Genomic DNA, 13,643 nt, shown 5'->3' on the forward strand with positions numbered 1-13,643 from the left:
AACCAACCAACCAACCAACCAAATAAATAAATAAATCTCAGCCTTTGGCAGAGCAGTAAGCTGCCTTTCTGATAGCTCCTTCTGTAAGCAGAAGGAGAGTCATGTTCATACAAGGATCCCCTCCACTTGTGCAAGAAGCCCTTGTGTGAGCACAATTCTCTTTCTGCTTGTGCAAAAAACTACAGTGTGCAGCTCCACCAAAGGTCTGATGCCATCTATTAGTTGGGTTCAGGCATAATACAGAGCCATGATTTGTGCTAAACACAATAAAGAATCCAAATCTTAGTCTGAACTTCCAGACGTCCAACAGGCAAACTCATCTGCTTTTGTTTTCCATCCGCTCAGAACTCGGCTTTGTAAGGTCACCTCTGTTGCCATGGTGCAGCAGCCTCCTGAGACAGAGCAATGGCTTCAACTGTGGTTTATCAATGGTTTGTAAATCCAGACATTACAGAAAACCACAGATAGCACAAACCATTATTTGTAAACCAATTTCAAACCATGATTTCATACTGCGGTTTGCTGGCTCTCAAACCTGGTTTATGGTCAGGCTCAAGTTCAGACATAACACAAAACCAATGTTTTATTTAGACCAATCACAGTTTCATCCAAGCTAAGAACAGTATCGTTAAAATGGTGGGCATTTCTGTGAGGGCAAATGAGTAGCCGTATAATATATATGCATTTGTGTTCAGTCTCCTTACTTTAAAAAAAAAGAAAAGCATTTCATAAAAATCTGTTGCAAAACTGGTCCAAGAACTGGAAGAGCTCTGAAAAGAGCATTTTTTAAAAAAAAAATCACAGTTATAATTTGTCCACCAGGAAATTTACTTGTCGGTAAGCATCACCAACTTAAGAATTAGAACTCATTTTAGACTTCTGCTTGTAGACCACCTACTTGTAACAATATCTACTTTCCACACAAATAGCAGCTTTGTTTCCCCATCATTTACTGACCGATTGTTGATCTGTTTTTGCCCACTAGCCAACAATGGTAGCTGAAAAGTGACAGTATGCTGATGAAGAACATGGCAGCCACAAAGAAGAGAAAGAGAACATGGAATTTTGCACGTGTATCTTGCAGTTCATTCTGGGAAGAAGAGGGGAGGGAAAGTTAGTATTAAATTATTTTAGTCAACTTTCTTTTCAGCTACTACTCTCCTAAAAAACAGTCTCAGAATTAAACCAGATATCACTAGATTTGCTGTGGGCATGTTTTAGTACTTGAGAACTTCTGATTTAGATCATGTGAAACCAACCAAGTCACAGAGCTGACTATTACCCCACGACCAAGTAATAAGTTTAACTGTAAAAGGATCTGGAAAACAATTTCTTTCTTAAATGTATGTGTGGTTTTTAAGTGCTGCTGTTTTTATGATATCATTTTTGTATAGATTTTTCTGTATGTTATCTAAACCAACTGGTAAGGACATGAAGCTGGAGCAGGCCTACATACTGGCCTGGTTCATTTGCAACTGCAAATCATAGTTTGTTACAAGAACAAACACGTATGAGCATCAGGCTCACATGCTCTGCTATCCCTACTTCTCTCCTCCTCTTCCTCTGTCTATTAGAGGTGGAAAGTAAAAGCATGATCTTTTGAAACAACTTAAATCTAGTTTTTAAACTGTGGGAAAGGCTCCTATGGTACAAGGGTTCAGGATTCCTAGGAATGAGAGCATGAAGTTCCTGGAAAGAAAAGGATACAGCAAGAGCAACACAGTTTCAGTATGAAGCAACCTGGTTACTGTTATTTATAAGCTACAACATGCCTATCAGTTGTAAACAACATATTATTCTACATTTGACCGTAAATTGTAGGCAGCATCCAGACCAAGTCAGTCATGACTAAGTCCCTGTGGTATTTGATCTAGTAATTATTTATGTTGAGTTGTTGAGAAGTTTGTCCCAGTGCAGATCCTGCAGAGTGTGGGGAATGGAGTCAGAAAGGAAAAGGGAGGGAAAAGAAAAGGAGAATATTTCTGAATAAACCTTTAGTTAAATCTACATAAGACTTCTTTGTGTCTATGGAGGGAAGCAGCCATAAAACAGTCCCCTTGAAATGAAATGGGACTTAAGTTAATCATGACTTGTCTCACTGATTTAATAGTGCGTCATCATAACTAGCTAGTCTGGATATTGCCTCGTTTTTTAAAACCACAGAGTTAACCGACAAAAAGGAGAAAGGTGGTCCCCCCATTGTTTTTTTGTTTGGCAGGGGGAAAATACTTGCTAAGAGGACTGAGAGAGAAATTGTCTATTTATAAGTGAGGAGGGGGCCCTGAAAGTAACAGACTAGACTGCAGCTTGTTCTATGTATATAGAAGCTCACTACTTGCTAAAGGAGAACTAGATAAGTTGTGGGAAAGGACAACTAAAATAACTGGAAGCATGAATCATATTTCAGATGAAGCAAGGTTTTAAATATTCAGACTTTTTAGTACAGATCACTGAGTGAGGGAGGAAAGAATACCGAGTTTTGACTTGTGAACGGCATGGAAAGAAATCTGAAGAAACTTCCCAAATACAAGATTTTAAGTTAATCTAATTGAGCTGAAAGATTCAAAAGGATCAGATACATTCCTGGACAAGAGGAATAGCCATGTGTACGGCACATTTTCAAAGGCTGTATAATTTTGTCTGCCAAATTGCTGATGAAACACAGCCTTATTTCCTAGAGCACCTGATTGACCTATGTTAGAGAGAGAATGATGAGTAAAATTGTTCACTGATCTGACCTAGAACAATACACTACTACAAGAGGGAAAGTCGCAAGAAACTGTGAAGGGAAGAAAGAGAGCAAAAGGGCTCTTTATTTCCCGCCTTCTCACAAAAAACTGATTGTTAGGAGGAGAGAATTTGTCAGAGGCAGCCAAGTCCCAAGTCCAAGCCAAATATCCTCCACCCCAAGATTATTTGGTGGCAAATGGAGGACTCAGCAATTCCTTTGTTTCCAGACTGATAGCTTACAGGAGGGATTTCGGCTCCTGGGAGCGGAGAGGTTGGGATGTCCCAGGGAGCGCAAGGACAAGGCAACCTCTCCCCACCACCCAGTCCTCTTACCCAGAGCAGACGGGTTCAAAGAGCCCGCCCTCTTGGGGGGCCTCCAGCTCCACCCCTCCCTATTTTCTTCATTATACCCCTCACTCTCAGGGGCCGCTAGGAGAGGGGGAAACATGGGCCCCATCTCCCCTAGCTATGCCCCTGCAGGGAATAGGAAGGCTGTGAGTGAGAGGTACCCGGGGGGCTGCACTCTTCAGCCAACAACTCCCCTTTCCGCACAGGATAGATTATGCAGGTTTGTCACAAATATTTTAAAAATGTCAAAGACCACCAGATCTCAAAACATTTAAGAGTTACAAACTAGGGAACATAAGACATTGTAAGTGTCTGTAAGGCAGCAAAAACTATAGTAGACTGTTCAGATTTTTTCTTCTTGAATAATATCTTCTTTAGAGTGAGTAAAAACATCACTTGGAGACAAAGAGAGTCATGTATTTCTGATCTACTTGAAAGTTTTTCCATACGTACTCCATCTCATTGAATAGTTTAGTTACATAAATTCAAACATGAATCCTTTCTAAAAGATGACCTTTAAAAACAGAAAAAAGGAAAATGTCTCTCTATTAATAGATTTAGAAAATTAAATGGATCTTAATACCATCTGTCAGACTATCCAACACACTTAAGAGCACAAATTCGTACCTTCAGGATTAAAACAAAACATTTTAAATAAATACAAAGACTCTCAATGTATTACAGGAGGAGTATTACAAGATTACTATTATAATCTTGCATCACACTATCAGAAATGAATGTACAAAAAACGCACACAAGAACAGACTTCAGTTTAAAGTGCATTTTACCTTTGGACAATTCTCGGCAGATTTCCTGCGGCAAAGCTTTGTGCAAACAAAGACAATGTATTAAAACAGCTACATCCCTTTAAGGCTGGTGTTCAGAAACAGTAACAATGTTGTTAGAAAAAGAATGGCTTGTGCGTGCCCAAGGTGTAAGGCGTGCAGCATTCCAAAGGCAAGAAGCCTTAATCAATGAATGAACATGTGAAGGTGAGCTTGTGTTTGCACAATGAGGTTGCAGTAGAGGGTCATTGATTTCCATGGTGTGCCCATAGGACACACCATTCAAAATTAAGTTTATCCATTGCTCTCTCTAATTTACCATATTTGAAAATGTATACTGAAGCCAATCATCTGTTGTATATAGTCAAGAAACCTCTTGCAAGTTCAGGTCGACGGTGATGCCAGGTTTTAGATAAAACGTGTTACCCAGCAGTAAAATCTGAATATTCCTATAGCATTCCTTGCCCCATTATCACAGAATTACAGTGGTTGGCATCTAGAGCAACAGAGCACTTTTGGAATCAGCAGATTTTCAATAGTGCAATAAGTTGGCTTAGATGTACTAAAAAAAAGTGGGAATTTGCACAAGAGCACTCTTGCACAGAACTCCCATTAAAACAAATGAGGAACATAGGAAACTGCCTTATATACCAAGTCTGACTATTATTTCACTAGAAACTTGTCACTTTTGCTTCTGAAGTTAAAAATAGTGAAAATGAAAAACACAATCCAGCCAAAGTGAACCAGTTTGTCCCATTGATTTCACCTGGAATGTTTAACATGTGCTTTATTGTTTCCCATTGTAAAGCAGTAGTGACTCTGACTGGATGTTGCTTGACGACTGAACTGAAATTAAAACAGGAAGATTCAGATCCTCCAAAAGGAGCTTTTGTTATACTTCCTCTGTTATAGAGAGATCTATTTTACAGATTTCTTGACAGTCATAACAGACAACAATTACCAGACTTCCTCTTATAATTGAAGATTTATATTCTGCCAACACCAGTGACTCAATCACTATCATCATATGAAAATGTTTGTGTTTATATGCCCAGAAAAGTCTAATAAAAACAGGCCAACATTCTCCTGACTCTTTTTTTAAATAGCCATATACAATGGTTATGTTCAACAACAACTTAGGGTACAGGCCTTAGCACATTTCTCAGTAAAATAATGGATGCAGTGACCAGGCTCATTCTTTTTTTATATATGAAATAATTGTGCAAGGAAAATTAGACAGATTACCTACAAAATGCTCAGACTATTTTATGCACGGTTATATTTGATACATACAGTACATGGAAACAATGAAAGCCGCGTGACAGGGTTTCACATTTCATATAGGCCACCTCTGGAGGCCCAGGAAGTTTTTTCTGTAACCCCTAGATCAACTCTCAGATGCATCCAAATAGGGTCAAAACACTGGGAAGCCCAGAAGACTCTTGCAAGGATGCAATATCACTCACCTGGACCAGAAGCAAAGAATTACAAGGTCCTTCTGCACTCAACAGCTATCTTTCTTCCCCAATGCACCCATTTAACCAAATCCCAATCTTCTATGTTTTCTTCAGCACTTGCTCCCTACTCATAAGCCAGCGTCTCCAAGGAAACAAAAAGCAGAAAAGATGTCTTCCTGTCCATTTGTTAACTACAGAAAGCAAATTCTATGTCAAGGAAAGAATGCTATGTTACAAAAGGCATCATCCAGGTTTGAAGGCTAGTTCAGCCAGAAAGTTCACTGCATGGCTTTTAATTAGTCTCTGGCTCTCTGTGCCAAATCAATCTCACAGAAGGGTATCAGGGGGATAAATAAGGTAAGAACATGGAGACAGCATGAAATATTAAGAGGCTGAACTATGAGTGAGCTTCTTTTTTTTTTTTAAGATAGGTTTCCTGTTCTACCTGTAAAGCATACATGAAAAATGGGTTTCTGAAATTAGATATTTCAATTTTGACTTTTTACCATGACAAGTTCTCACTAAGGTAACTTCTTTAATTCTGAGGACACTGTCCTCAGGACAGTTAGCCATCTCTTTTTGGAAGTATAGCAGTGCAAGTATATAGCATCACAACATCAAGCAGTATTTAGAGACTATCTGGCTTTTCATTGCATAACTTTTGTAGACTATAGCCAACTTAATCACATATTCTTTTCAAGCACTAATTTAAATATACCTCAAGTTAATTGTGCTGCTGAAGTCAGCAGTAAAGATGATGTGATCTTTGAAATTAGAGGAGGGCAATGTAGACATTTTTGAAATATAAATGTCATACAGTGTGTAATCTTAAAACATGCATAGAAAGCCAACATAAAAAGAAATGTTATTTGCAAAATGGCAAATTCCTTCTTCATGTTTCAGCCAGCTCAAATAAACCTAAAAAGAAATATATATTTAACTATTTAGTAAGTTTTTATAGCTTCAGCAGCTCAGCTGGTCATGTTGTATGCCAAAAATGAAATGATGCTTTGACATAAACATACATTGTGAAGATGTTTTTTTGAAAAAAGCCAACTTACTGTCCAAAACTTTATAAAATACTGTAGCACCGTAGCAGCAACGAACAGACAATACAGGAGGGAATAAAATAAGAACAGGAGGAAAAACTTGTAATTAGAAAATCCCACGCAGTTATTCACCCTAGAAAAGAAAGGAAACATTGCTAAGTTACAAAATAGCCCCCTTTCCTTCTAAACAATGCCAGGTATAAAGAGGATATCTTTCCTAGGTTTTCTATTTTAGACAGTGGTCTGGTTCAGGCACTGCATGAAGTCAAAATCAAATCTTGGCTTTACACGCCATCTCTTAACATGAAAATACATGCTCCCCCTTTCCCTTCACATGTGAGCCTTGGAAGCATTGTACTTTCTGCCGTGGTTAAAAACATCAGGATTACTCATGATGTCTAAACCAACCCATCTTGGCTTATTCTAACATTCTTGAAATAAACCATTATCTAAACCATAGGTTCAAACACTCATGAAAGTTAACACCACTAGCTGGCATGATCCTCACTGTAACACAGGCATTTTTGAACTGCTGCTGTGGTGGACCCCTAAGGAATTGCCAGTAGTCTTGCACAAGTAATAATTATTAAATACTTAATTTTATACTTAAAATTAAAGTACGCAAAGATTTAAAATAGTGTACCTGTGCTTCAGGAAAGCTATTTAGATTGGGGCACACTATTTTATGCATTTGTGCTCTTACACGGGACCACTGGTGGTTCCTTAGGAGGCTCAGGAGCATGGCTGGCTCAGAAGCGCCTATGTTGTACAGCAGAATATGTCCGCTAACATTTCTTAGAATGCAGTCCAACTCCTATATACATCAATGGCAAAGCTCTCATCAGTTTTAATGCAAAAAGACTGAACTCTTTCGTCTGTCTTTTGTAAATGTAACCAGTGATAAAAATCTAGTTGAACTCATTTAAATTTAGGTTGGCATGGAATACAGAACTTGTGTGCATTTTCACTCCTACGTTTCCAGTGAAACAACCTCTACCAATATAGCATTCATATTTCCCCAGATGGGAAACTAGTCACTCCTAGTTATTTCTGCCCCTGGCACATCTTGCAGCATAGCCTACAGCAGGTAGCTTATTGGATTCTCTCTGTATGGGCACAAATTTTAAAAAGGATAGAATGGACAAACAACATACCAAGGACAATGATGATCCATTTTCAGTACACATCTAAGGAAAGAGAAAGATATTTCCAATCAATGTAAGGAAGATATAAAAAATCACCAACAAGCATATTTAATGTCAGTCTTTTAAAGCCAGAAAAAATAAATTCAACATTCAGAAAAATGTCTCATCACAGCTGCCAAAAACTCCCACTGAGTACAAGATGGCCGTTTCGGGGCCAAATGAGATGTTACATGGCAAAGACGCATAAAAGTCTTCCAGTAGTTTTTCTAAGCATGCTGAATTAATCGGTACCAAATGGCTAACGCTAAGCAACCTGCTCTGCTTCCACAGATCACATCCTTCTCTCACATACTAACACATAGCGGGCTCTAAAGCAGGTGGTTACAACCGAGTAGTGATGTTGGCATGCAGACAGAACATTGCACATACGTGACACGGGAGGTTATCTTGCTAGTAATTCTGCTGCAAATCTAGAATGCTGGAATGTAAGGGCTGTGCAAAGGAATGCTGTGGGCCCTACAATGCAAGTAGAGCATAGCAGTTAAGAGCATGAGGCATCTCTCACTTCAGCCATGAACCTATTGATGGCTTTAGAGCCAAACACCATGTTTGGAGTAAAACAGGGGATTTATTTATTTATTTAAAATATTTCTGTACTGCCCAAAACCTGCATCTCTGGGAGGCTTACAATTAAAATCATTTAAAACATCAAATCAATTAACTATTAAAATCATGTAACACACTAAAAACATTTAAAACCCAATATTAAAAGTATTAAAACTATAAATCTAATTCGACCAATTCATGGAAGATAAGGCTGTCAATCAGGGGTGGTTCAACCAGTCAGTATCCATGTGCTATGCACATGGGCTGCTGGGGGCCCCACCATTTGCTGCAGACTCCCTGACTGAACTGCCATATGCCAATGCCCCTTGCTGGCCTCCACCACAACTGGCTTGCTTTCCTTTACCAAACACAATGCAATAAAACAATGTCACTGCTCAGTGCTTGTTATGCCTGGGATGGATTTGTGCTGGGAGGTAACATCATTATACTATGTTGCGGGCAATCAGTGGCACAGTGGCAGCAGATGGGTGGCTGTGGCAGCAGCAGTGGTCTGCCAAAAAAACTGAGACCAGGGCTGCCGCCAATGTTGCTACACCACTGCTACCAATGGCTACTAGCCTTGATAGTGGTATACTCCCATCAGGATCAGAGGGGGCATGCCCCTGAACACCAGGTGCTCGGGAATACCCACGGGAGGAGGTGATTGCCCTCTTTCACACACTAGCGGGCTTCCCTGATGCACCTGGCTGGCCACTGTGTGAAGCAGGTTGCTAGACTAGATGGGGCTTTGGCCTGATCCAGTAGGGCTGTTATGATATGCAAGGGATCCACAACTGAGCACCTAACCTTTTTTTAAAACTGAAGTGCAGCTGCAGGGGGAAGGCACGGTCAGACTGTATAAAGCAGTGGCCGGGGGGCGGGCGGTCTAAACCCTTTCTTCTGCATGCCACTTTCCCAATCAAAGCCATGCACCCCAGCTGCCGTTTGCTCCCCACCGGTCACAAATCTCCTGTATAAAAGTATAGATTGGATGCTAAGTGCACTACTGTCGTCTTCTGGCTTTCTGAGAAACAGAAAGGCAAGGAAAAAATCCCAGGCATGGAGTAAGTCACTTAACAAGTTGATGCTGCCACTTAAATTTTTCTAGACTTAATAGTGATGCATAATCTCTAGTTTGTTAAAGAAAGTTTATAGTAGGAAAGCACTGAAACAAATAAAGCTTATTAAAAATGATGTCGAAACATGGCAGCATCCAGAGTAAGACTTGCATGAGCAGAAACATTCCGTTTCTGGGGAGCAATGTTCAACAATCCTGGGGCGTGTATATAATGGCGACAGGGGGTGAGGCTGTGGCAGGGGCCACCTGCTGCCTTCCCCGTGCCCGACTCTGTGCACCTTTTGCAGGCAACGTGATGGAGAACATTGCTGAGCCACCATAGCAGCTCGAAGCAGGAAGGTGGCCGCAGCAGGATGGCAAGGTGGGACCCATCTTCAAACCTTGTCCCAGGGTCACTTCCAACCTTGCTGTGCACCTGAACCAATCTCTGCTTCCCTCTGCAGCCCATGTCCACTGAAAATATATCCATAAGGGTGGGGGACATTCTTAGGGTAGACACAGGAGGCTACAGAGAAAAGGGAGGAACCAGTAAATGTTGCTCCTCATCTCTCAGGTGCAAGCAGAAACACTCCACCCAAAAAGTCTTAGTCTGGATGCTGTCCACGATCAATACTGCCAGAATCAATACTAATTGAGACTGACTGATAGTTATTTTTATACCCCCTTTCATTTATACCACTAATGCTTTACTTTCTGTTTTTATTTTGCTGTAAACCGCCCAGAGATGTAAGTTTTGGGTGGTATAAAAATATGTTAAATAAAAAACAAAACAAAACAAAATAAAAAACAATCAATGGCTCAATCTCTGTAGCTTATTCATTTGCTATAATTTCCCTTTGGACCAACTATACACTAATTGTATTATTAGCCCCGTTGTGCTTGTTTTTTCTTGCTTAAACAAAGTGATGGGTATGTATGATCCAGATTGCAACTGACATGGGTGGAGGCTGGCTTTAAGCCTTCACTCCCACTGCAGCCCCAGTCCTCATCACCCCACTCAGCAGCTGCTATTTTCCCCCTGGAGAAGCTCCTATTTGCACCAATGGGAACTTCTCTCCCAGAGGAAATAGTGGCCACAGGAGATCTGACCCATATGGCACTGCAGCAAGGGGAAAGGGTTAGAAGTCCCCTCTCCACACTGCAGTCCTAATGCAGATAACGCCAAGGCTCCTGTTTAAACAACAGAAACAAGCACACTTTAACTGTTTTACAATTAATTTAACATGTACCTTTAGCCCTTACACTTTATCTGTAGCAGAGAGAATGGTGCATTCTCATTTAATCTAATTTCAGATAATAAATAATAAGGACTCAATGTCTGTATAAAACAAACCAGTCAATAACACCTGTCTGACTGTGTAAATAAATAATAATAGCAGCAGCTGGTATAAGATCAAGATGCTCAAACATGATGTGTAACCAATTTCCCAACTTTAATGCTCCAGAACAGATTGTTCTGGGGAAGACACTCGAGTCCGGAGGGGAAAAGAAATCTCACTGAGGCTTCAGATCTGAAGATGTACTTGCTACTGAAAGTATGAAGATACATGAATTCCCAACAAGTACTTACAGGTCACAGGCAGAACAGTGGTGACATCGATCAGGCTTGATTAGTTGGCACCGATCACAGTATCTTATGGCTGCAATGAACATATAAAGATCATGGGTTAAATATCATCATCAATCATCAATATATTTAATTCTCCTAAACATACCCGTCGCTAATACCATGTGTGGCAGCTCTCACGAGAGCAACTGCCTGGGAGATAGAAATGGGATGGGAGACAATGGTGGTGGTGGTGGCGGTGGGCTGGTCTGGGCCAGCCGGATGTAGCGGGCCAGCCTGGCCCGGCTGTTGGGAGGAGGCAGCGGAGGCCTGGCTGCCGGTTGGCTGGAGGAGGTGGCGGTGAGCTGGCCTGGCCGCCCACCAGAAGGAGGAGGCAGGAGGAGGTTGCGGGCCAGCCTGGGCTGGCCACCGGGAGAAGGGGATGGACTGGCTTTCCGGCCGGCCCGCAAGCCATAAAGTGTGTGTCGGGGGGAGGGGGGGAGAGGAAGCAGGGGGGCCCAAGAAGCAGGGGGTGGGGCTTGCCAGACAGCCAGAAAGCCGGGCATGCCAGTGTGGTGGTGAATAGCAGCAGTGGGTGGGCCGGCTGGAGGTGCAGATGCTCTGCGCCCAGCCCAGCTAGTATATTTTTAAGTTTAACGATTCAGAGAGTCCCATAACAGAATTCATCCTCTCTCAAAATGCTAGAAGGGCTCTGGGTAATCTGCAAACAGTGACATGACGAGAATGCTGCTGATAGCCCACTTCATCAAAATACAAGGAGGTGGGTGGATCAAGTAACTGGTAAAATGCATTTCACATGGAACATAGGAAGCTGCCATGTACTGAGTCAGACCGTTGGTCTATCTCGCTCAGTATTGTCTTCACAGACTGGCAGCGGCTTCTCCAAGGTTGCAGGCACGAATCTCTCTCCGCCCTATCTTGGAGAAGCCAGGGAGGGAACTTGAAACCTTCTGCTCTTCCCAGAGTGGCTCCATCCCCTGAGGGGAATATCTTGCAGTGCTCACACATCAAGTCTCCCATTCATATGCAACCAGGGCAGACCCGGCTTAGCTATGGGGACAAGTCATGCTTGCTACCACAAGACCAGCTCTCCTCTCCTCTCACATGTAATTGGGAAAACTTGTCCTTTTGTTATATGATACATTTTAATTTGTACACTGTTTAGACTCTAGAGTTAATTTGCCTGAAACCAATTTAGTTTTGATAATGTCATCCTGCCTGCAGCATGACAGCGTACCTCTTCAAAAGCAAATACTTTCTCCTGTAGTCACATGGGAAAGCTATCCTAGCCCAGGGCAAGGGCAAGATACCACAGCCTGCTAAAGAGGTGCGTATATGAGCCCGTAAGCAGCATTACCTCTCAGGAGTCCCCCATGCAGGTGGCAATGAGATAATACACGTCTCTCTTTGGACTGAGGGAACTAGGACAGCGGGGGAAGGGGAGAAGAAAATCCTACTTCACTTGAGATCCAAATTTGGAATTTCCTCTCACCTTATAGAACAGGTGTGTACAACCCATTTTACTTTTCATCACTAAGCAGAAATATGAATTAAGGCAAATGATTGAGATAAGAATGAAAGGTGGCAGGAATGCAAGATATAGTCCTGCATAGCTGAAGTGCTAAACAGGAATATAATATAATTATATAACCAAAAGATTAGCTGGAGCATCAGACTATAGACACAGGCTGACACCCAGATGGATGCTGCACTAGCGCAACAAAGTTGCACACATGCAGGAAAGGAAAGCACTGATGCTCAAAGTTGAACAATCTTTTGCACACTTGTGTGTGCGCAACAAGGATGGCAGAACAGGATTTGGGCATATACCACAGACTTACACACCCTGTTAAGTTAGTGCAAGAGTGATCTGGAATGCAAAACCCCAGTTTAGTGCAACTAACGAGCACAGTGTTCGTCTGGATGTCAGCCACAGTACTTGTGTAGATTTTTTGTCTGTTGCTACAAACACAGCTGTTCTTTTGGAATGCAAGAAACAATAACTGTTCATGCCGAATTTACTTCTAGAGCTGGTTTCATTTTAGAAAGCCCGTCTGTCTATAGGCTTCTTAAAACCAGAATGAATAACTTAATGATTCCACACAGTAAAATTTGATCATGGCTATAAAGAGGTTTTGCAATGCTGGGATTGTTTATAGGCTCACCTCTGGATGTTGTTGTTGTATAGATGGGCAGGTCTTTAGCAGCTCTTCTCAGAAGTTCCTGTTGGGATTCTGGTCTCTCTTCTTTTTCATATTGCTCCTTATCGGATTTGGACAAGCAGAACTGAAGGGGAGGACAAAAACAGTATTTTTATTACACATGCTAGTCAAAATTTAGGCAACAGACTATAGAATTAAAATTTTATTTCATCTAAAGCAAAGATTTCTGTGTGTGAACAATCCAAAGCAGAATCTTCAGGAGAAACCAAAGTCAGATTGATTTCAAAAATCTTACTTTAAAATATAACTAGCATTGCCAGGGATAAAAAGACACACACCCTGGCTATTTATGTGTAAACAAGGAGCTTTTAGGCCCTTGTGAGTAAAGCTCAGAGGTTCAGGAAGCAAGCAGAAAACAAAATAAGCCTACAACTGAAGTTAAATATCACTTGTAAGAAGGATATTAGGACCTATGATGGCTTTCAGGGTCCTTACTTACTCTCTCCCACCTCCAAGTGGCACGTGCCACTTCCTTTGCCTCATCCATTTAGTGTTTTGGCTCTTTGTCACTACTCAGTTTTCTGCACAATGAGACAGGGCTTGTGCAAGAAGCCCCTGTGTGAGAACAACTCTCCTTCCACTCACACAAGGAGCCATCATTAATGGTGCGCAGCTGTCAAAGGTCTGGATTCCACCCACTGCAAATAGAGACTAAA

At 41.5% G+C, this 13,643-nt stretch overlaps 1 protein-coding gene across 5 annotated transcripts in view; it reads right to left on the bottom strand.

Annotated features, from left to right (window-relative positions):
* ZDHHC20 (zinc finger DHHC-type palmitoyltransferase 20) overlaps positions 1-13,643 on the bottom strand; it is a 77,611-nt gene that overhangs the window by 19,852 nt on the left and 44,116 nt on the right. For 4 of the 5 annotated variants that reach the window (XM_053305558.1, XM_053305561.1, XM_053305562.1 and 1 more), the window contains 6 exons: positions 12,931-13,051; positions 10,769-10,838; positions 7,524-7,556; positions 6,382-6,502; positions 3,867-3,902; positions 958-1,090 (listed from right to left, as the gene is read on the bottom strand). In XM_053305558.1, the coding sequence (XP_053161533.1) occupies positions 958-1,090; positions 3,867-3,902; positions 6,382-6,502; positions 7,524-7,556; positions 10,769-10,838; positions 12,931-13,051 (514 nt within the window). The remainder of the gene's footprint in view (positions 1-957; positions 1,091-3,866; positions 3,903-6,381; positions 6,503-7,523; positions 7,557-10,768; positions 10,839-12,930; positions 13,052-13,643) is intronic. The other variant, XM_053305560.1, reaches the window with a different exon arrangement.

The sequence above is a fragment of the Hemicordylus capensis genome, chromosome 3 (assembly GCF_027244095.1).
Source record: "Hemicordylus capensis ecotype Gifberg chromosome 3, rHemCap1.1.pri, whole genome shotgun sequence".
In the NCBI taxonomy this organism is placed as follows: Eukaryota; Metazoa; Chordata; class Lepidosauria; order Squamata; family Cordylidae; genus Hemicordylus; species Hemicordylus capensis.